This window comes from Melitaea cinxia, chromosome 28, assembly GCF_905220565.1.
Source record: "Melitaea cinxia chromosome 28, ilMelCinx1.1, whole genome shotgun sequence".
NCBI lineage: Eukaryota > Metazoa > Arthropoda > Insecta > Lepidoptera > Nymphalidae > Melitaea > Melitaea cinxia.
The window spans coordinates 7685299-7709717 of NC_059421.1; the positions used below are offsets into that span (position 1 = coordinate 7685299).

Genomic DNA, 24419 nt, shown 5'->3' on the forward strand with positions numbered 1-24419 from the left:
TAATAAAATAGTTAAATTATTTAATTTTTATTTATAATAATATAAAAAGCAAAAAATCCAGGTCTAGAAATAAGTAAATTAAATCAAACATTGTTAAATCACCATTAAGAAGAGTATAGGTGGTTAGTAATGGTTTACGATAAAAGATGAGATGTGCAAGGTTCAAAAGAAATCACAATACATGTAATAAACAGATTTATTCTCAATATTCCAACACATACATTTTGTTCAATAATTAAGAGTTAGCGATGTATGAAGTACTTGCATTGTCCTTCTTAATTTTAGTCAATCAATAATTACTAAGCAAACGAACTTTAAGTACACTTTCCAATGTAATTTTTTAAAAAAGTAGTATAAAGTGTTAACACATTTTACATGATACAGTAAAGAAAAAAGGTGAGTGTAAAAAGTAAAATAATGAAATTATTTGTTGCTGCTTAATATAATAACTATTACCTACAACAAGATCTATGTATTTGTTTTTTTTTAGTTTATTACCTTCACTCACTTCAGCCTATACAGTCCACTGCTGGACGTAGGCCTCCCCAAGTCCGCACCAGACATCCCGGTTTTCAGCAATCCTCATCCAGCTTACACCGGCAATCTTAGATAGATCATTAGCTTATTATTCTAGAGCAAAATTTATTACATAAAAAGTATCCAACCCTTATTCTTATAAACTTATACTATTAAAATAAAACTAACTTCAGAAAATTAAATCAGTCACAATAATTATATTTGGAAGAAAAAAAGGAAACGTTTAGAAAAAAAAAAAACAGTGGAACATGAATCTTCTCAGTTTTTGAAGTTAGTTAATAAATAATTAATGAAATTTTAATCAAACAATTTAAAAAATTTGTTCAGCAATATTCTGTATGAGATTTTAAAAAATCAGAAAATACAATTAAATTAGAAAAAGTAACTTTCCAACATAATTAGTATTTTATAACAACATTGCAATGGAAACTTCCATTGAAATAAACAAATATCAAAACATTTCGATACATTGAAAACTAAATCTTAAAAAAATCTTTCAATTTTCATCTATTCAAAAACAATTTATATCAAATAAGGGTAACGAGATTTTTATAATTATATTTTTGTAAAAAAAAAAGATTATTTTAAATGAGATAGAATACAGAAAAGCGATAGAATTACAAATAAAAGAGTATTTGTTAGTTATTAGTCATATAAAGTTAGTCGTTTTGTAAGAAAACACTGCTTAACCCTTTTACCGCCTAAATCGGATTTACAAGAAATTTCGGGCTTATTCCTCCTGAGTCGGATTTATCCGACACAAAACCCTGTGTATTATATATTCAATTTCTAAACGTATTATGATGTTTTAGCCTAAAATACATTTTTTTTTTCGAAAATTTATCTATTCAAACTTTTAATTAGTGTTACAATTCAGATTTACTATATCAAGAAACAAAATAAAATACTATTTCAATTAAGGTAAATTTACTAATATAGTGTATTGACTTCCAACGCCTATGTCGTATTTATCCGACAGTAGTGATGAGACATAATGTTAGAATTTATAAGATATGGAATATTCATAAACAAAAATATTATATTAAATACCAAGTTATTGAATAAAATAAGTACATTAATCTATATTTTGTAAGAAATTAGCGATTTAGTTATTTTTGTACGCACAACTATAAATGTTAATTCCCATCTCTAGACTGAGTCCTTTTCGCCAGTATAGCCAGCACATAGCCAGCGCCTGCGTCGGATAAACACGACCGTTCATGACGTCACAACCGTATGGAGATTTCCATGAGTGTTGCGCGTGTTTTTGTGATATAGTAGTGAGTTAGTAAGTTTTACGTTCGTGTTTTTAAAATTGAAATTTACCATGACGACTGCTAAAAAATTAATACGAATTCTAGAAGGTGATGACGATGACGAATTTGTGTCAGACGAAGAATTCGATATTAATGAAGAGGTAATTATATCTTTTATTAAATTGTTTTATTTAAATTTATTGTGCAGTGAGAAACGAATATCATTTTAATACGTAATGCTCGGGCAAAAGACAACGAAAATTAACACAAAATCAAGAGACAGCCCGTGTCCATCTCCAGAGTATTAATTTTTTTATGAAGAAATAACAATCAAGACTGATTAAGTATGTTTAAAGATTGATTAACGCATGTTTGAAGATTAATTTATGTGCGGTACTATACTTAATAAAGAAATTAAACCTTTGATTAAAATTTTGTAATTTTTATTTATTTCATTACTTTGTTTATCGATAAGTTACTTTACAACACTATGCAAAATTGTACCTAAATGTTGCTGGCGCTACAGGCACTTCACGCGAATTATGACATGGCGGTTAAAGGGTTAACTATAGTCCTAGTTTCAAGAATTTATCAAAATAGAAATATAATCAATATTTTTTTTAAATTTTCATACTTGAAGTTACATTAGTCAAAAATATTTATACATATTACATCTCTCATATCAAATAAGAAAAATACCAAGAAGAACAATGCAAATAACTTTTGATGAAAGAGAATGGTACAGTTTTGGAATAGTGTGAACAAATCATCAAGTAGAAGAACTTTTTTATCATATATCAGACATGAAATTTAATATAACATAAAAACACAAGGTTAAAGAATCGTTAAAAATGGTATATGAAACACAATATCTTCCACTTTGTACTACAGTGGCGTTTGCAAGAAAACTATTTATTACTCATTCGTTAATATATTCTTAGCGATGATCCGTCGTAATATTATTTAGAAGTTCCGACAACATCGAATCTAAACTTGTCAACTATAAAGTCTGACAATAAACCATCTATTTAAGAAATATATAACATCCATGTAAATGCATATAACAATTTCTCATATTCTAGTTAAAAGTTGAAATAGTCCCCTCGCTAACGCCAATACATCGTCCTAATCTAATTTTTAAACCAACTTACATGTCAGCCATGTGCCCCCGGGGACCTGCAAGGAAATAATATTCACGAACATAACTAATAATGAACCTTAAAATACTATAAAACTATCCAACAGCTATAATATATAATTATACCTTTTTTTGTCTACTTTTTTTAGTTTTCAAATATCTTTATTCTAAGTAATTAAACTTACGTAACGGCGACGCTGTCCAATGTAACATCTAATGAATAAATGAAAAGTATTCGTTGTAAAACATGACTACTATAATATAAATGTGTCTAATTTTAATAATAAAATTTGAAACCCATACATCCCCACTTACCAATAGTAAAACGGCAGCTTCATAAAGCTACTGCACCGAAACGAAAACGACTTAAGGTTTTTTTCCTGTTTATAGTTAAATCACTCGCGGTCAATTCATAGAGCACTACCACTGTCACTATACACCTTCACTTCTCCGATGGAGTTTTTAGCCACTCATGTTCATGGCTCACTTAACTAAACACTAAGCGTCTTAAGCGCGTTTAAATCTGTTCAGTTTGACGTTACTGGTTCCGTATATGAACCTTTGACGCCATTCCTCGTACTGCTACGTACACGCGATACTATTAGACGTCGATGGGTTTTCTGAGGGAATCTGTTTGTCTGTAGCCGGTTTGTTTTTATCCGCTTGTTCCTGGGAGCTTTGGTTCGATGCGGTGCCATTCTGAATGTTCACTTCGTATATATTTGACGAGTTTGAGTCTTCGTTGTACGATAAGCAGCTGACGTCATCCGTCTGAAAATTTAATTTCACATATATACATATTTTGTAAGAAAATCTTGATTTTATGAGATATGGCAGTGGAAGTAGTTTTCAGCATTCTCTAATTAATTAGCTTTAGGAAATAATTTTTTTTTTAAATCAGTTGTCTAATTTTAAGAATTTTCCACCTTGCTGTCTGAAGACAGATTTTAGCCGAATTCACCCCCCCCCGCCTAAAATGCAACTTTTCTTTAAATCAATCGCATCGCAATCGCCGTTGCGCCGATGCGTCATTATTGTCATTAGTCGTCTGTGTATTATCTAATGCCTTATTAATTCTATCTGATAATGGGTACAGTACTGAGGTAGGGCACAGCAGGAATTTCCTGCTCAAAATATGGAGCAGCCCGACTGGGGTAGTACCTCGACCTTACAGAAGATCACAGCAAAATAATACTGTTTTCAAGCAGTATTGTGTTCCTATTGGTGAGTAAGGTGACCAGAGCTCCTGGGGGGATTGGGGATTGGGTCGGCAACGCGCTTGCGATACTTCTGGTGTTGCAGGTGTCTATAAGCTACTGTAATCGCTTACCATCAGGTGAGCCGTACGCTTGTTTGCCGACCTAGTGACATAAAAAAAAGTACGACCTATAGCTTTCTTAATTCGCTTTTATGTTCTTTATTTATTATTTGCAGTAGTACTATTTTTGCATATTTATTACTTGCAGTATTTTTTAGATTATTAGTATAAATTGAATTTAATTCTGTACTTTTATAGTCCGATTACCACTATGAATTATTTATTACTTCGTCAAGTACTTGGTACTTAGTCTGAATCTATTCCTTAATCCAACGTTTAACAGAACACTAGGTTGTCTTTTTAAGTCAAATTGCAAACATTAAACTTTTTTATTCGTTTTTATTTTGTGGGTTTCTATATATATTATACCAGCCGACCCGTGCCCACTTCGTTAGGCGTTAATTATTATTATATTAACCAAGTAACATACTTTAAAGAACAAATTTTATAGCACTTAAATAAATAATATGTTGCTCCAACGCCATCTATCAAAAATCGAGAAAACGTCGTCGATAGACTAAAATAAGACTAAATTAATAACGTCGAAAGACTAATAAATTGTTTTCTAATAGCGATAGGTGGCGCTAGTTTATTTACCATTTTGATATTATATTTTAATCTTTTTCTTATTTACTGAATTTTTTATTCAATTACAATAAAATATACCCTATGTCACTCCCGAATAGTATAGCTTTCTGTTAGTGAAAGAATTTTCATGATCGGATCAGTATTTGCGAAGATTAACCCCTACATACAGAGTTATAAACTTTACCTCTTTATAATATTAGTTTAGATATATATACACAATCTACTAAGTAGAGATCTTAATTTAGAGCAGACGTGACTATCTGAGGCTTCCAGCCAAATCTGTTATCAATAAGTATGCCGAGATAAGTATGTTGATTTACTGTTTCTAACATTTTTTAATATATATATTGTAATGTTGCTATGACTTCAAGACGAGTAATGAATTATTAAATTATTTTTATTAGTGTCTCTCTGGTATTTTAGTGTTATAATCTTGTTGTTTGTGGGTTGCAATGAAATTAATGAAATAAAGCAAATAATTTGAAAGATCAAAAGGAACAGAGGTTTTAAAAAGAAAACAAAATTTTGTGTTATAATCAACAACGTTTATTTATCCATAAAAAAAAAACGCAAAAATACAAAATATGAATATAAAATTCAGTCAAACAAAAAGTGTTCGAACATAAGAACACTTTAACAGTCTTTTTAAAACTAAGAAATATTTTTATAACAAGTAAATGATTACAGAATTAGTCATAGGTTCATGTGTATAAACAATTAAACATACTTGCTTAGAATTGAAGCAATTTGATTTAAATAATAATAGATACACACAGAACATCAATTTTTATGAAAATAACATTATACATACTAAAGATTTTCACTTTGTATTTAAGTGAGTCGTCAGTCTTTTATTTCATTGTAAAATACATTAAAGTACATTTAAAATTACTACAAAATAAGAAAACAGATTTTATATCATCTTTTTCACTTTTTATATAAGTGAATAGACAGCCTTTCATTTAAATGTAAATACATTAAAGTACATTTAAAATTACTACAAAATAATAAAACAAATTTTATATCATCTTTTTCACTTTTTATATAAGTGAATAGTCAGTCTTTCATTTAAATGTAAAATACTTTAAAGTAGATATAAAATTACTACAAAATAAATAAAACAGATTTTATATCATCTTTTTCACTTTTTATATAAGTGAATAGTCAGTCTTTCATTTAAATGTAAATACATTAAAGTAGATATAAAATTACTACAAAATAAATAAAACAGATTTTATATCATCTTTTTCACTTTTCATATAAGTGAATAGTCAGTCTTTCATTTAAATGTAAAATACTTTAAAGTACATTTAAAATTACTACAAAATAAATAAAACAAATTTTATATCACCTTTTTCACTTTGAATATAAGTGAGTCGTCAGTCTTTGATTTAAATTTCAATACATAAATATACTTTTAATATAACAGTAAAAATAACGTATAAAAATTAAATATTGTGAGTCGTGAGTCGAGTGAGTCGTCAGTCTTAGATTTAAAAGTTAATAAGTAAAGCACATTTAATTCTATAAAAGTAAATAACCACATTATGCAGTTTCACCCACGTAAATTCCGATTCCAAATCCAAATATCCTATATCCTAGCTACGTTCCTGCTGTGTGGCTACGGCATCAAAGAATGTAGCCACCCCTTCTCTTCCCGTGGGTGTCGTAAGAGGCGACTAAGGGATAGCATAGTTCCACTACCACCTTGGGACTTATAAAGCGGACCGATTGCGGGATAACCATCTGACTGCTGGCTTTGAAATACACAGGCCGAAGACGGGCAGCAGCGTCTTCGGTGCGGAAAAGCCAGCCCTGCGGTCATCAACTCGCCTGCCCAGCGAGGTGACTGTGGGCAACACACATGAGTTCACGCCATATTTGGCGCAAACTTGTGGAGGCCCATTTCCAGCAGTGGACTGCAATAGACTGAAATGATGATCTACGTTCCAACTTGTATTACTTGTTACATAACAAATAACAAATAAACAAACATTTCTATCGACCCATCCCACCAAACCTTCGCATTTACCACATTACTGAGTAAACGACACCAAGTACATTTGTTCACTTCGTTAAATAGAATTTAATCAGTCTTCAATTTAAGTGTTAAAACATAAAAACACACCATTTATAAAAATCGTGGAAAACATACATCATCTGATTCAGACAAAACGCCTACCATTCAATCAACTTACTCTATAGCAATTTTATACGAAGTTTTATTATCGGCACGAATCTTGAGCTTTGATCTTCAACCTAAGCTAAAACGAAGTTTTGTCGCTCATGATCCGTGCCTGTAAATATAATATACACAAGTTTACCATCGTCACGAGATCCTTGCTACAATGGTGTGCAGGAGCAGTTGAAGCAAGAAAACTATAACTTAACTAAACTAAAACGTATTCTCGGCATTCGGCTTACCTCTTCTCTTAACAGCTTGTCTTTCGACAAAGGCCTCCTCTAATTCCAAATAATATATTTTGTTGTATTCTCTGTATTTTTGAAGTATCTGGCGTAGGACGTGGTCAATGAGAATCGAGAAGTTTTTTCTAAATCCAGCTTGCTCCATTGGTTGATTTTCGTCAAGGGTGTTAGTTAACCTAAACAATATTATTTTAGAAAATACCTTATCGATTATATTTATTCGACATTAAACTTATTGGCCTATAATTGTTAATATCTCCTTTGTCTCCTTTTTTGTGTAATAAAACTATCACTGACTTCGTCCAATCTTCCGGTATAACTTCTGTTGTTACTATTTCGTTGAACAAATTGGTTTGTTTAGCCACAACTACCGGCATAGATATTTTAAGGAGTTCATTGGTGATTTGATCTGGTCCGGGTGTTTTCCCTAACTTCTGCGTAGAAATAGCTCTTTCTGTTTCTTCTTTTATAATTTGTGGTATAGGTTCAGTATGTTGCGTATCGTCTGTCGTCTGTCATAATTGTTTCAAGTTCGTTACTTCTGCTTTTGTACAGCTCCTTATAATATTCCGTAGCAATATTTAATATATCTGGTCTTTTTGAAGTACATCTTCCTTGTTTATCCTTGATATTTGGCATCCAATTCTTTCGATTCTAATTCTTTAAACGCTTTTTTTACTTTTACTTCACATGTTTTTTTAATATGATATTGAAAAGTATTTGTCCTTTTTTGTTTCCTGTCTTTCCTTATATTTATGTTGATTTTTTTACTTAATTCTGTGATATCTTTCCGCGTTTCTTTGGTTTTCTTGCCTTGTAAAAGTAATTTTCTTTCTTAAAGTAATTAAAATCAATATCAAAATAAAAAATGGCTGTATTCAAATAGGCTCCAAGAGCACTTTTGAATCGTCATTTTACAAATTAAAACTTTAAAAACAAATTTTTATTTTTGTAAAAGTGAAGCTGCCACCGATTCGGAATGTAGATTCTGCAGAGAAGAATCGGCAAGAAACTCTGCAGTTACTCTTTTGAAAATAATATATAAACTGTGTTTTAGTACAAAATTAGAAACATGTTGTATGAAATACAGCGTCACTAATTGAATCCTTTCGGTGGATAGTGTGGCTTTATTATTTGAAAACACTTTCCTAGCTTCAGTTTTGAGAGTATTTACAAAGTCGCAGTATGTTGCCTCAATCGGTTTGTTGTATTCTTTTCCTTCTCTTCTCTCCAGTTTTTTTTTAAGTTTTCATTATTTCTTCGTTGTTTTTAATGTTCACAAACCGATTCAGTGTGCAGCCTTCGACTTTTCTTTGTATAAGTACCTCGTAACGTAGCACGAATCATTTTATGGTCCGAATTAAAATTTAGATTATGTACAATTGACATATCTTTAAAAACTTTTGGTTTATTTGTCATAATATAATCAATGTCATTTTTAATGAGCCCATTTGGGGAAATCCACGTCCATTTCTTACTCTTTTTCTTTTTAAAGAAACTATTCAGGATACTTATTTTATTTTCTAAACAGAAGTTAACCAATCTTTGCCCGTTTTTGCTCCTGTTACCATAACCGTGTCTTCCTAAGGTGTACTCTTCGCCACTTTGGCACTCCCCAATTTGTCCATTTAAATCACCCATTATTATTATATTTTTATGAGCAGTATCCATAGTACTTTGTAATTCTTGGTAGAATTCTTCTATTTTGTTTATATCTTGTTTTTTATCTGGTTCAGTTGGCGAGTACACTTGAATAATTGACCATAATTTATCTCTGCTGTTTTGTACGAGAAGTCTGATGTTGAGTATTGCTATTCTTTCGCATGCATATGCGAAAGAATAGCAATACTCAACATCAGATTTCAATTCTTCGATTCTGTCGGTATATTTATTATTTATTAAAAAACCAACACCGTATTGCGCCGGTGTTTCCCCTTTGTAATGCAGTAAATACTTCCCGTGGTCTTCTATTCCTTCTCCTAGTCTTCTCACTTCGCTTATACCATCAATACTCCCATTGATTTCGTCTATTGCTGTTTCTAGTTCAATGAGATTCTCTGGGGATCTTAGTGAATGTGTATTAAGCGTCGCTATATGTATGACGCAGTTATTATCCCTTTTTTGTTTGTCTATCCTTAGAGAGTGTTGATCGTTTTCCCCCACGAGGACTAGTAGGCTTGGGGGAGGTGTAGTTTTCAACTTGAATGTATTTTTGTTTCTTGTTTTTGTTAGATTTGGATTTTCTGATTGCCGAGAATTTGTTGATACTGTTGCTTGTTTGCAGGGGCGTTAAGTAAGAGAGTTAGGTCTCATTCTCATCATATCAAAGGCGTTTGTTCTATTGGCCTTAAAGGGTACGGTGGCTTGCTGTTTTTTAGGTTGAATATCCGAAGAATGTGGTGAAGAAGAAGTTTCCCGTTTTCTTTTTTCGGTGTTTGTTTCAATTTCCTTTACTACAAGTCTATCATATTTCAAAAACGCTATTTTGCCCTTTTTCCTTTCTTCTATCAAGTCCGCCTGCAATGCCTTCCTTTTTACCAGAACTTCCTTTGGGTAGTCTTCAGTGACATATATCTCCTTAAGATGTTTTTTGTTTTTCATTATTTCATTCTTTTTCCATCCGTTAACAAAGGAACAGATGACTGGCCTCGGTTTCTTACCTTCTATACTTTTTTTCCCTAATCGGTATAAATTGTTTATTGCATTTTCCTCGATATCAACATTTATGTCGCTTTTGAATGTTTTAGCTATTATATCCATTAATTCTAATGTTGATTTTTCTACTTATTTCATACCAAATATAATTATATTGTTATTTCTTTTTTCTCTCTTTAAATATTCTATCTCTTTCGCCTGGGTTTCTATTTTTAACTTTAAGTTTTTGTTTTCTTCTATTATCGGTGTTAATTTTTCATCCAGTCTAGACATAATGTTCTTCGTAATGGATTCAGTAATTTTTTCAGACTGTTTTTCTTTTCTAGTTTAATTTTATCGAACAAAAGTTGAAATTGTGTTTCCATTTTGTCATGTTTACGTGAAACGAAACGAAACGAACGAATCTCAAAAAAAACCGGAACCAGAAAACACATATATAGGATTGAATTGAGTAACCTTCTTCTTTTTTGAAGTCGGTTAAAAACCAACGTCCTATTAAATCGCGTATTAAACAGAGAAAGAAAAACGTGATATTATTTATCATAAATATGAAGTTATGTACGAATAACAATGATATAGTGGCCTAAATAGCTTGAATATGTATTCTTATGAAAAAAAATTATGATTCGTCATGAAGATGGATTAATGAAAAAAGATTGAAAAGCTGATAGGTCAAGAAATATGTGAGAAAATGAGTGCCTAAAAGTAAACTGTCATTATAAAATCTATAATATAAAAATGAGTCGCTGAATGTGTTGCTAAGCGCAAAACTCGAGAACGGTTAGACCGATTTCGGTAATTCTTTTTTTAAAATATTCCTTGAAGTACGAGGATGGTTCTAAAAAAAAAATTTTAAATTTCCTGAAAAAGTCTAAAAACAACACTTTTCTATACTCCCATACAAAAGATTTGTGATAATACTTAAAAGTCAATTCGAACTTTAATAACATACGATAAAGTTTGTGTTAGGCGATACGAAGTTCGCCGGGTCAGCTAGTATGTTTATAAAATATCGGTTCCTAAACAATGTATTAAGAGCCATTTCACAATTTTTCGCTTTGCAAGTTTTGGTAAATTTGGTCACATCGCTAGTCGTACGAGCCGCGCGATCTTTGTGCTAGTTAGTGTGACAACCATCTTGAAAGACCAAAAGACCATCTTGATCATTTTCTAATGTATAATAAAAATTAATAACATGTTTTTTACATAATTAATTTGTTAAAAATTTCAAATATGTTATATCACCATCATCACTACCATCACTTCAGCCTATGGCAGTCCACTGCTGGACATAGGCCTCCCCAAGTTCGCGCCAGACATCCCGGTTTTTCGCAATCCTCATCCAGCCTACACCGGCAATCTTACGTAGATCGTCGGTCCAACGGGCCGGAGGACGTCCCACACTGCGCGTTTGTCAAGACGCGGTCTCCACTCCAGAACCTGTCTACTCCAATGGCCTGCTGACTCATCGGTCCTGCGACACAGATGACCAGCCCACTGCCACATCAACTTACTAATTCTGTGGGCTATGTCGGTTACTTTCGTTCTCTTGCGGATAGTCTCATTTCTGATCCTATCTTTGAGGTAAAAACCCCAAGCACATAGCCCGTTCCATTGCACGCTGCGCGACTTTAAATTTGTGGACCAGTCCCTTTGTCAGTGTCCACGTCTCGGCTCCATATGTTAAAACAAGCAGCATTATTATTTAATACAAAATGTATTAAAAATAATTACATATTTTAATTATTTTTTTTATTTATTATTATTAGTTTACTTTGATGAAGATAGTTCGTTAAATTTTTTTTAGTTTTCTAAGAAAAATATTGCTTTTAAAATTGTACTTATTTGGAAAATATTCGTAACTTCAAATTTTTTTATCGATTAATTGACGAGAACTTGTGGAGGCCTATGTCAGCAGTGGACTGCAATAGGCTGATATGATGATATGATGAATAGAGATACAAATGGAATAAAAATCTGTTCTAAACTCTGTTTTTTTTCGCTACGGACTAAATTGACACATGCAAATGTCAATTTCCGAAATAATGAGACCAGCTTTTTAGTGATAGTACTGTACTACGAAACCGGTTTTATGAATCGTAATTTTTTACTTTGCCCACATAATTTTATTATTATTATTTGACGAATCTTTTAAAAATCATGGTAACTATGGAGCATCAGATAAAAAAAATATATATTTTTTGATTGTAATTACTCATTATACGGAGTAAATACAACAATTATTTATTTGTTGCTGAAGAATACGCAATAACAAGTTAGAAATTGGTCGATAGACTGTAGCTAATGCCATAAAAAACGAAAACACGGTGCTATTTTGAATACACGGCATTCGTCCTTCAATCTCTGAAGTGTTCGAATGCGCCCGTTGTCGTATGCGATTTCACGTGTTATTTGTTTCCTTTTCGTTGAGTTTGTTTGTTTTTTTTTTTGTTACGTGGTTTTTTTTTTATTTCTTAAGATTTGTTATTTTGTTTGAGCCATATATAATGGACGCTCAGCCTTCAACTTTGTCGCGTAAGCGTGATGAAGAAAACTTTTCGCCAAGAAAAAGACAAAAGCATATATCTTTCGCCGAAAGTGAAAAAAACATGATAATTAACGCGTACAAATATGTATACACCGAAAAGAGAACAGAATCTCCGACCTAAACGCTGAAGAAAAACTAATGTGTTTTAAAAACTGCTGAAATTTTAAACATAGCCAGGATTTCGGTATACAAAGTGCTCAAGGAGAATGAGAATTTGAGCATTCCAAAAGTTGCACATAAGGCAAATTATGAAGAGAAACTGGTACCTCCGGTACCACTGCCACCCTTCGGAACCCCATGGTTATGCAGATATTATGGAGATATCCATGGTTAAAGTTTTAAGATTAGAAGAATTCCGCAGCTTTCACACGTTTATTTCACATTTCACATGTTATTTTCGAACAGGAGTACGTAGAACTGATCTCGACTGCAAGATCAATAAACGATACGAACTGACATAAACGACATACGACCACTTTCAATATTCTATCTATCTCTGAATTTGCTTACTAGAGATATAATTTTGACGTGAGCTCCATAGAAGTTGCGTCAAAAACCTATCACTAAGAGGCAAAACCAGAGACAGATTGACTATTGAAACAGCCGTATAGACAACATAGACTGAGATAGATAGATCTCCATAACCATTGGTTACCGAACGATGGCAATGTTGCCTAGTATAGCTCCCCATCCACCCTCCACCCTCCACCCTCCATTCCCCAAAACCCCATAATTCGATAGTTTTTAATCTGAAAGATAGCCTTAATTTGCATGTGATTACTAAGATTAATAAATAATTAAAAAAATAAGTGTTTCATTTATCATATCTATACATTAGCCATACAGGTACATATATAGATATGCCTATAGGTACATTACGGTTGTCGCCACATTCTAAAGTTTTTAAGACACATTTTTGTAATTATTGCTGAAAAACGATACTAAATTGTAAATTACGTAAAGTTCCGGTAGTGGTATATCACTATTAATGATTCGCAAAAAACTAGCAACACAGCTTATGTCAATTTAGTCCGTAGCGAAAAAAAACAGGCTATAGTATTCAACAAAATTATATTCCACATATACACTTCAGCCTGTAATATCCCACTACTGGGCATAGGCCTCTTTCCCCATGTAGGAGAAGGATCAGAGCTTAAAGACACCACGCCGCTCTAATGCGGGTTGGCGGATATATTCCCTACTATGAGTAACGATCGCTATCAGGTGTAAATGATAACAAACGGAACCGACGGCTTAACGTGCTCTCCGAGGCACGGTGGGGAGACCCACAAGGACTGCACTAACACCCAGACCACGGCAAACACCTGTATGGCCAATACAAATGTTTGTCATGTGCGGGGATCGAACCCGCAACCGCCAGCGCAACAGGCATAATCCATAGCTGTGACCGTTGCGCCAGCGCGGCGTCATCATATTCATATCGAACATATAACGATATATTTTTTAAACGGTTTCAACGTAGAGGTTGAAAAGTAGGACTTCAAAGTATACATTGCGACCGTTTACCCAGGGAGGAGGCCGATGAAAAGGTTAATAATTTTATACAAATAACATAAATCACAATTTTGATCTGACTATCTTACTACAACAAAGGTTGCTCTATTATATTTAAAGAATATAAATTATATTATTGCATCTTATTTAAAACTATCACAGATTTTTCTAGTAACGCTTATGGCACAAATGGTTTATGGTAACGCTTAAATAGCGCAATTATTTTATAACAATAAAATTATAGACAATTGACAATATATACAACAAAGCTACCACCATTAGATATGATAGATAATGACCGTGTGTGTGTGTATATATATATATATATATATATATATATATATATATATATATATATATATATATATATATATATATATATACGGTTGAATTGAGTATCCTCCTCCTTTTTGAAATATATATATATATCTTATTTAAAACGATCACAGATTTTTCTAGTAACGCTTATGGCACAAATGGTTTATGGTAACGCTTAAATAGCGCAATTATTTTAAAACAATAAAATTATAGACAATTGACAATATATACAACAAAGCTACCACCATTAGATATGATAGATAATGACCGTGTATATGTATATATATATATATATATATATACACGGTCGAATTGAGTATCCTCCTCCTTTTTTGAAATCGTTTAAGAAAGAATAAAATAAACAGATAGGATAGGAGGCTTTGTAAACACCTTCCTATAAACAGATCATTGTAAAACTAGCGTGATTCTCACGCGTTTTTTTTTTACATTATTACATTTTAAATATTTTTTTTATAAATTTTTTTTTTATAAATTTATTTTTTTCTTTTATTTTTTTTTTATTTTTTTTAAATGTATTTATTTTTAATGTTTTTTATTCTTTTTTTTTCTGTTTTAATTTTTTTTTTTATAGTTTTTTTAATATCATTAAACGCCCCTATCCGAATGAAGGAATTTTGCAAACAGCGCTGTATTTTACCAGGCGCCCAGGGGCCCTTGAGCCAGAAGTCATTCGGCCCCGGGGGCGAAGGGGGCGTGGCGGGCTTAGGGGATGAGCTATTAGAGCTATTAGAACTATTAGGACTAATAGAGCTAATATAGCTACTCACGCTGCTTTCAGAGAGGCGTTTACTCTTCTTTCCAGGTGGTCTAGCAGTCGGAGCCTCTAACTTTCGTTTAGCTCCAGAAGCCGTCCGTTCGCGTTTCAACAGCGGAGCTGATAGGTATTGGTGGAGTTCCTTGCGACGTACATGTCGCGCCTGGAAGGCCAAAGATACAATCTATTGACACACATTGATATATTTGGTAAACTTACTGGAGTTATAATATTAAGACACAAAATGGCATTATTACCTAGGGGATTTTTAAAAATTTTCAACTTAAAAGTTATTCAAATAATCCGAAGGAGATAATTAAAGGCGACATTATCAAGGAACTCCCATTCTCACGTGTGAAAAAATTAATAGCCTAAGGATTGAGAGCATCTGTATGAAGTAAGCTGTTCGACTCATAACTAAGTTTCCTCAAAGGGGGGCTTTTGTAGGGTTATAGATAACATTCCACATGAAAAAAAAGATCTTAGGCTTTTTTTTAATTTTACTGTCTTAATATACAAGCTACTCTGGCAACATACTTCTGGATATCCGTACTATTTTTCTTAGCCCTCAAAATGTTGATCAAGTGAAATATTGTAACTAGCTGCTGCATACAACTAAAATGCTGCATATGGAAATGAATTCCCTTTCTTGCAGAATGTTTTTTTACTGTAAATTATAACCGTGCTTACGCGCTCACGATACCTATATATCATGCGGAACGAGTCTATTAAAGTGTCTTATCTATTTAAACAGTCAAATCTATACTAATATTATAAAAGCTGAAGAGTTTGTTTGTTTGAACGCGCTAATCTCAGAAACTACTGGTCCGATTTGAAAAATTCTTTTAGTGTTAGATAGCCCATTTATCGAGGAAGGTTATAGGCTATATATCATCACGCTAAGACAAAAATGAGCTGAGCACTGAAGAATGTTTCAAAATCGGGGGTTCTTTTTTCTTTTGAGAGCTTCCGCTGTGTGCGCTGTGAAAACAGTTAAAGTTCCGCAAAAATCACGTATGACAGAATTGATCCTCTTTAAAAGTTCTAAAAAAAAGTCCGCGACAGCATATATCTATCTTTTAAGGTTGGCTCACTATAACCTTTTTTATACTAACCAAGTTTGTTCTAAAATAATGCATTATTTGCGACGATGTTTTTATAAACATGATATTAATCCTTATCTAAATAAATACGTTATTCATCACGTATTTAATTTAAAACAAAATAGCCTTTTACATAATTCGATTTCAATGAGTATCTCAGGAGATATCACAGTTTTTAAATAACATCGCAGCAAAATAATGATCAAGTATTGCGCGCGCCTCTATTTCACGCGGACGAAGTCGCGCAGAGAAGCTAGTTAAAAATATTGGCTAAGATTTTTGTTTGATGCAGAATGTAATCTATTGCAGTTACGGAACATTGAAGCCAATTACTCTTCATCTGAAGGAACATAGGAGATACATCCTGTATTATAAAGTATTAGAGTACTGTATATTAAAAAATATGTCATAAAATATAAATATACATACCTCAATAGTCATTCCCTCGCGTAGCATATTACTGTTCTCTGCTTGGTAATGAACAGCCTTTGTGAAAGACGAGATGTCGTATGTAAGGTCAATGTTGACATTGGTCTTGTCAAACACTAATCCAATAAACCACATCGCGCACGCGTTAGCTACTACTTCACCCTAGAACAAAACAAAATGATCTCGCTGTTAAAAGTGTCATATAAAACAATCTCTAATTTATACAATATTAATAATTAATAAGGATAATTTTCATTTTAATCATAATCAAAAATAACTTTATTCAAATAGGCTTCAGAGGCATCATCGAGTCTTCATTTTACTAATTAAAATTTTAATGTGTCGAGTGCAACCAATTTGAAGATGTTTATCACATACTCATGTAATGTGTGCGGGTCGAACTAGAAAGACAGGCTTTCAATACTGTTAACAATATGAATCTGCTTGATATAGGTATGATTAATGTAATATTAAGTCATCCACTATCGTCAGAAGCAATAATTTTGTATTATATTTTAGCATGTAAACGAAGATAGTTTTAAGATGTTTCTATGAGGGTGCCTGCCATCTTAGGGGGCGTTCATAAAATACGTGAGATGTTTAGGGGGGGGAGGGGGTCGAGTTAAATCTCATCTAATTTTACGTTGGAGAGAGGGCAATATCACGCAATTTTCTTTCGATTGAAACAAAAAAAAAAAAAAAAATACTATTTTGGTCCATTTAATCCAAATTGCACATGTTTAAGATTTAATCTTAAGCGTAATCGTATTGCAATTAAGATCACTCGCTAATTCGTTCGAAAGAAAATAATTTCATTCATACTTCGACGTTATACATCTACTGACTGTCAAACCACCATATTTGTTTTTGTTTGGCAAAGCACGAAGGACATTTTTTTTTTTTTGTTTTTACAATAACAATCCAACGCGTTTACGTAAGAAACCCACATTTTGAAAAATGTCACGTGAGATTGGGGTTGGGCGAGGGGGTTGAATAAAATCTCACGACATATCACCAGAGTGGGAGGGAGGGACAGGAAGTTTAAAAAAAATACCTCACGTAATTTATGGACGCCCCCTTAAATGTTTGAACAAACCCTCTTTAAATATTAAAGAAAAAAAAAAGACTGCGCAGAGAAGAATTTGCAAGAGACTGTAGGTACTATTTTTTTATATATTAAATAGCTGACCCTGCAAACATTTTTTTGTCATATATGTTATTACCCCCTTTAATTCCCTCCCCTTTATAACTTCCCCTACGTTATGGTATGATAACTTACATGTTGGCCGATTCTCAGTCCTACCCGATATGCACACAAAATTTCATAAAAATTGGTCCAGCTGTTTCGGAGAAGTATTTTTACCTACAAAATTGTGACATGAAAATTTTATAAATAACACTTACTTTGTCATTCTTTTTAATTTCATTGAGCTCCACCTCAGATGGTACCGGAGTACCTGTGAAAAACCAATTCAAGTTACTATTACTGTAACAATAATTAAATCAAATATTGCATTTTGACAATAACGTAGCTGATAATAAAAGTTATTTATTTATTTAATATACTTTGATTGCAGATATGAAATAAAATATTGATAATATAAACAATTAAATGTGAAAATTAATTACAGTCAATCGGGGTAACTTTGACAATGTTAAATATGAGACACAAGAGTTAATATGTGCTCTCAGGTTGGTTTTCATACTCTCAAGTTATTTAACATCTAAAAAACTTTAAATGTATCAAAAACTGGTAATTTTGTTGTGTGTCAAAGTACCCCTTTATGGGTAACTTTGACACAGATGAGATTTTAAGATAGACATATTAAAGGTTCTTCTTCTTCTTCTTTAGGGTTAATGGCTTCCAACAGTGCCAAATGAGTACAGATGATTTCGCCAATGTCACGTAGAAAATATTAAAGGGTCTATTATATTTTTACATATCTTGATAGTAGCAAAACTGACAACTTATCAAAAAAGTTTACCACTGAAAAAAATACAAAAATTGTGCGCCGAACTTTTAGCAAAGTTTTTGACATAAACTTCGTTCAAAAGCTTCTTTTTTTGCAGAGAGTTCATTGTTGAGTAAACAAATTTTGTAAATATAATTTTACGCACTAAATGTGGACAACTTAAAAAATCAAAAATAATTTAGCGATTTGACTGTCAAAGTTACCTGGTCAATCAAAGTTACCCCGAGTGACCGTATTTAAACTACATATCATATAAGTTATTTTATATTATCATTAAAATTCCAAATAGTGAGGAAATTTTATCATACCCGGTGGTAAAGCTAGAGGCTGGCCATTATTGGTACTGAGAGGAACGGAGTTGTAACACTCTGGGTTCACATGGGCTATTGTAATATGCTGGTTTCTTTCAAGGGTAGCTGAAAGAGAAAAAAAACAAAAAAAATATTAATAAGGATGTAATATATATTAAAGTTGCTGGATAACACTAGGTGCATTGACATGTTTAAATGTAGATTTTTTTCTATTGGTTGATATTTTAGCTACCTTTATTGTTTTGAAGAAGTTCATTTTTTTTAACATGAACCATAAATAATAATAAGTAATTTTATTTCATTTACCTCCAAAAATTCTCAAACTAATGAATATTTATTGAAGATTTATTAAGATAGCATATAGCATGATCAAAATAGTTTAAAATTTAGGGCAGCCCGACTGGAAAAATGTTTTAACCTAACAAAAAATTACAGTTAAATAGCATGGCTATCAAGTAGTGTTGGGTTCTTGTGGGAGTACATCCATAGGCATAAATAAATAAAATAATTTTAGGAATTAGGCTAGATCTTTACCTATTAGGTGACGTATTTTGCTCTCGATGAGGCCACACCACTGCAATTGATCTGCCGCTTGTCCAGATGAGGCGAGCAATACAATAAAATGTCGGTAGCGTGAGAAAAAGTTGGGTGCGTCGAAGAGACGTTCCCAGCCACACTTGCCAAGCATTATCTCATCTGTGATGGCCAACCCTGGAAACAAAAAAAAAAAAACATTCTCCGTTAGCCCCAGTCGAAGAGAAGTCCCAGAGAAAGTGACATAGGCTATATTATAAAGGAAAACAACAGAATCTTTACATACTTTTGCTGTTATAATTAGTAGGATATAGTGCTACTAAAAATACTAACTACATAATACTACTTTCAAGCAGTGTTGTGTTCCTCTAGTGAGTAAGGTGACAAGAGTCTTTGGGACAGGTCAGGGGTGGGTCCAACACAGCAATGCTTCTGGTGTTGCAGGTGTCTCTATACTAAAGTAATCGCTTACCATCAGAGCCGTACGCTTGTTTGCCGACCCAGTTGCACAAAAATGTATGTCAGTACTTACCCAGCCTAAATTCTTCCATGATGACGGTCCTGGTGGAGGCAGAGACGTTGAAAGTGGAGTTCTGTTGTGGATAAGCCGGCGTTATAATGGGCATCAGGTGGAACCTATCAGACACGTTGACCCGCGGGTCCCAAACAGGAAACCCCAGGTTCACTGCTGCTGGTTGCTTTAGTAGAACAGGCTGGGGCCACTTCCACTGGCTGAAGACCAGGAAAAACTTGTGGACTAGGGTAGCAGGTAGAGCGTTGGGATATAGTTGACACGTCCGAGCTACCAACATAGCCCACGACACACCACCCAGGTAGCCCAGGGTGTTGGAGTAGATGCCGTGACCTGTAGAAAAAATTGGGACAATGTACTACTGTCATCATAATCATGATATTTTGTTTGGTATTTACACTTTTTTTTTGTGAGTAAGAGTAAAGAGAGTATTCTTTTGGTGTTGGAGCCGCCTATGAGCTAAGGTATTTGTTTACTATCAAGTGAACCTTACGATTGTTTGCCAACCTGTTTAAAATAAAAATAAAATCTTTACTTACGTTTAGCCCACAACTTAATGGCCCTTAATGTCAATCTGAAGTTATTGATATTTGGAACCAGTCGTAAAATTTCGTCGGTTACTCTACATCCATTAAGTGAACGGACACATTTCTGATCTAAATTCTTCAATAGCATGTCGTCTCGAAGATCAAAAGAATCTGGAACAAATGTACAAACATGGAGCAAAGTGTTTATATCTTCTAGGTAGTGCTAGTTTAAAATCACAGTAGTGTCAACATGGGCGGATTTAAGGAAGAGGACAGACGTCGTAGAGACGTCGGAAAAAAAACTTTCAAATTCCGACGATTAAGTAATGTATTGAGATTGAGTAAATAATTTTTCCTTTCGCCTTTTTTCACTGTTTTACCTTCACTTATAAATAGTACTTTGTACATTATACATGCTGATTTTAAATATATAAAAATAAAAACGATTCATCTAATCTAATACTATTAAACGAGCAATTCTTGTATATATATAAAATCTGAATCTCGGAAACGGCTCCAACGATTTTCATGAAATTTAGTATGTATATTAGGGGATTTCAGAGAAGATAAATAAATCTAGCTAGGATTCATTTTTAGAAAATGTCGTTTTATCCCAGTTTTTAGACAGTGAAAAAATGACTACAATATTGTTAGAATACGAAGGTAATTTCTGCTTCCATGCTTGCTGGTTAGCGACAGTTGTGATTGTGACCAATAGAAACCACGTAGTTGTAGCCCTAATTGTTTTCATTTTATGAAAATGTGTTTTTGCCAGCTAAGTCGTTTATCAAGTACAAACCAAAATATCTGACGTGGTTTGCGTGGTTGGACCTCTTAAGTTATTGAGTTTGACGGGTGGACAAGTGCCTCTTCTTAATGTAAAGGTAATATTAATAGATTTTGTTTCGTTAGTCTTAATTCTCCACCTTTTTATCCAAATCGATAAGTTATTAAGTCCTGTTTCGGCTAAAGTTTATGGGTTAACAATTTGGCATAAGGATATAACAAACAATATAGTAGCTAGCATTCACATATATTATATATATATTTATGTATGTATATATTTTTATACTTTATTGTACACCACAAATATATTGCAAACAAAGCATAAAGATAGGTACAGGCAGTGAAGTACAATGGGCGGACTTATGGCTATATATATATATATATATGTGTGTGTGTGTGTGTGTAATAACAATTGCTACATAATATCATTAACAGGAATAAATTATTAATGCAATTTAATTTTGGTTGAAGAAATTAACATACCTGGAATTTCCTTTAAGGCAAGTCTCGCAAACAGCAAATCTATTTCAATACCGTCGAAATTCATCTTAATTACCGGTACAAACGCATCTTCCACTGCCCTCAAATCCTTTACCTGTAAAAAATAGATACTTATGTTGTAGAAAAGAAAAAAAGCGTCAATATCCAATGATATACAAATCTTGTTGCCACCCATAAATTAATTACGTCTCACGTTAGGAGGCTGTGTGGTTATGGCATTAAAAAATGCTCCCCACCCCCTCTCTTCCCTTGGGTATCGTAAGCTGCGACTAAGGGATAGTTCCACTACCCCCTTAGAACTTAAAAAGCCGACCGATGGCGGGATAACCATTCAACTGCTGGCTCTGAAATACACAGGCCGAAGACGGCCAGCAGCGTCTTTGGTGTGACAAAGCCAGCCTTGCGGTCACCAACCCTCCTGCCCAGCGTGGTGACTATGGGCAAAACACATGAGTTCACGTTATTTTTGACGTAAACTTGTGAAGGCCTATGTCCAGCAGTGGACACATGAGTTCACGCCATTTTTGGCGCGAGCTTTTGGAGGCCTATGTCCAGCAGTGGACTGTGATAGGCTGAAGTGAGTGAGTGAGTAAAAGAGGGGGTAAGAGGTTGACGAAATATGACAATGTGTGACATAGGGCGGAGAGGGGTCCAAATTTTGTGATATTACATTTTAAAATATATCCAATTTATAATTATTAAAATTTGGTATTTGAACTACATACTTATTAACAATTAACTTAGTAAATTGTTTTGTTGACAAATTTACATTCATATTTTATAAATTTTCATACCCATTTTTGATTGATGTTAATTTTATTAAAACAATATTTAAATCGAAATAAAAATAGTCGAAACTGATGTTCGAAATCTCAAATTATGTGATGTTACACTAGGTAGAGGGGTGTATGTATCACAAATGTGATAAACTGTGGCGAAGACGGGGGAGGGGTCAAAAAAATAGTGAAATTCATGTGACGAAATTTATGGATGGCTCCTTTCGGTCACAAATTAGTTATTAAATTATATTGACACATACCTGTGGCTGATTCTTAAGTAACTCGTAGAAGGAAGTAAAGTAGTCCGATCGGTCGATATGACGCGGCGCTACACACAGGGCATCTATGTCAGCCCCACGGTGATGAACCTAAAGAAAAATAATGAGACATTTTAGAAGAGTCAATATTAGAAATCTTATGGAAGATGTGTAATGTATGTATAATTTTGAAAGCAGTGTACATACTAATAAAATCAAAACCAAATCATAGCAATCATAAATGAATTCATTCGAATAGGCTCCAAAAGCAACTTTGAATTGTCATCTTACAAATTTTAATTATCATGAAAAGTGACTACCACCAATTCGTAATAAGCTCTGGAGAGAAGAAAATACAAGACACTCCTCAGTTACTCTTAAAAAAACTGTGTTTTAATATAAAATTGTTAATATCTTGTATGAAATACAGCATAGATACAAATCTATATCATTAATATAATCCTGCACTGAATAATAAGCTTCAGCTATTAATTTATTTTTAATAATGAAACAGTACTTCTATAGCATATGAAGTCAACTCACCCCGAGTCTGTAAGACCCAAATGTATATATGTTGCCCCCAACAGTCTCAGCAACGCTCGGTGGCATGTTCTTTCTCAGAGATTCATCCCTGATCCACTGACGTACAAGACTATGTAATGACCCCAGTACTTCCATTCGATGGTGCATCTCATCTTCAGATTCGAATACACCAAATGGTACTAGACACGTCTTTAGTTCGTTTGTTTTCTCAATGTCTATGGGTTTAGGACCTAGGAAAAGAAAACAAAAAAAAAAAAAATTATAGAACATTATACATAATTGTTACAGACATAATGTGAAGTATCCATAATACAGTTCTAAATATACAGATAGATAACTAAATATTAGCTTAACACTTTTGTCTTCAGTCTATCTGAGATGTCTAAACAAGTTAGTGAAATTCGAACAATATATTAATTTTCACTTTTAAGGTAAATGTTACCCTTAATGTTATGTTTACATTTGCATATATTATGCCAATAAATTATCAATTCATAAAATGTGTATTCTGTTGAATATTATTATGTAAATACATGTAAAGCTGTACACAAGTTGTCATATCAACTAAATCAATATTAAAAACTTTGATTTTATCTACATTTTCAAATTATTATAGCCCTATTGAATTAACATTAGACAATGTAATATCTAATTATATCGAGATCTTAATGTAATGCTTAAAGATTGTTGGATATAATTTAAGCTCCTACATGTAGAGGCTTTTGCCCAGTACTAGGATGTAAAAGACTGAATTGTGATTTTTAAACACACTTTTGTAATATAAATTACATTTTACCAAAATTAAGAGATGAAAATTATAAATATTCAAAAATATTGCATTAAAAAAATTCAAAAATTCAAAATAATACACACCTGCCATAGATATAGCTGAAGTCATTCCCAAAGTCTTAAGATTCTTGGGATTTTGATGATCGTTGATTTTTGATGCACTTGAGGCATTGTTGGTGTGAGAATACTGCGATGCTGGCCACATCTTGACTTATTATATATACTTGTTATCTTTAAACTATCAAACTAATGGTGGGTAGACTTTTCCTAACTAAATTAA

At 32.9% G+C, this 24419-nt stretch overlaps 1 protein-coding gene and 1 pseudogene across 1 annotated transcript; both read right to left on the minus strand.

The window, feature by feature from the left end:
- Window positions 1-1965: 1965 nt before the first annotated feature.
- LOC123667537 (poly(A) polymerase type 3) lies at window positions 1966-24419 on the minus strand. Its single transcript, XM_045601420.1, has 12 exons — window positions 24224-24419; window positions 23351-23580; window positions 22811-22918; window positions 21754-21865; window positions 20497-20655; window positions 19958-20290; window positions 19426-19602; window positions 18889-18996; window positions 18012-18064; window positions 16608-16769; window positions 15089-15238; window positions 1966-3702 (listed from the first exon to the last, which is right to left on the minus strand). Exons 1-12 carry the CDS (start codon window positions 24342-24344, stop codon window positions 3514-3516), a joined length of 1902 nt encoding a protein of 633 aa, XP_045457376.1. The 5' UTR covers window positions 24345-24419; the 3' UTR covers window positions 1966-3513.
- Window positions 9131-10654, minus strand: LOC123667536 (annotated as a pseudogene).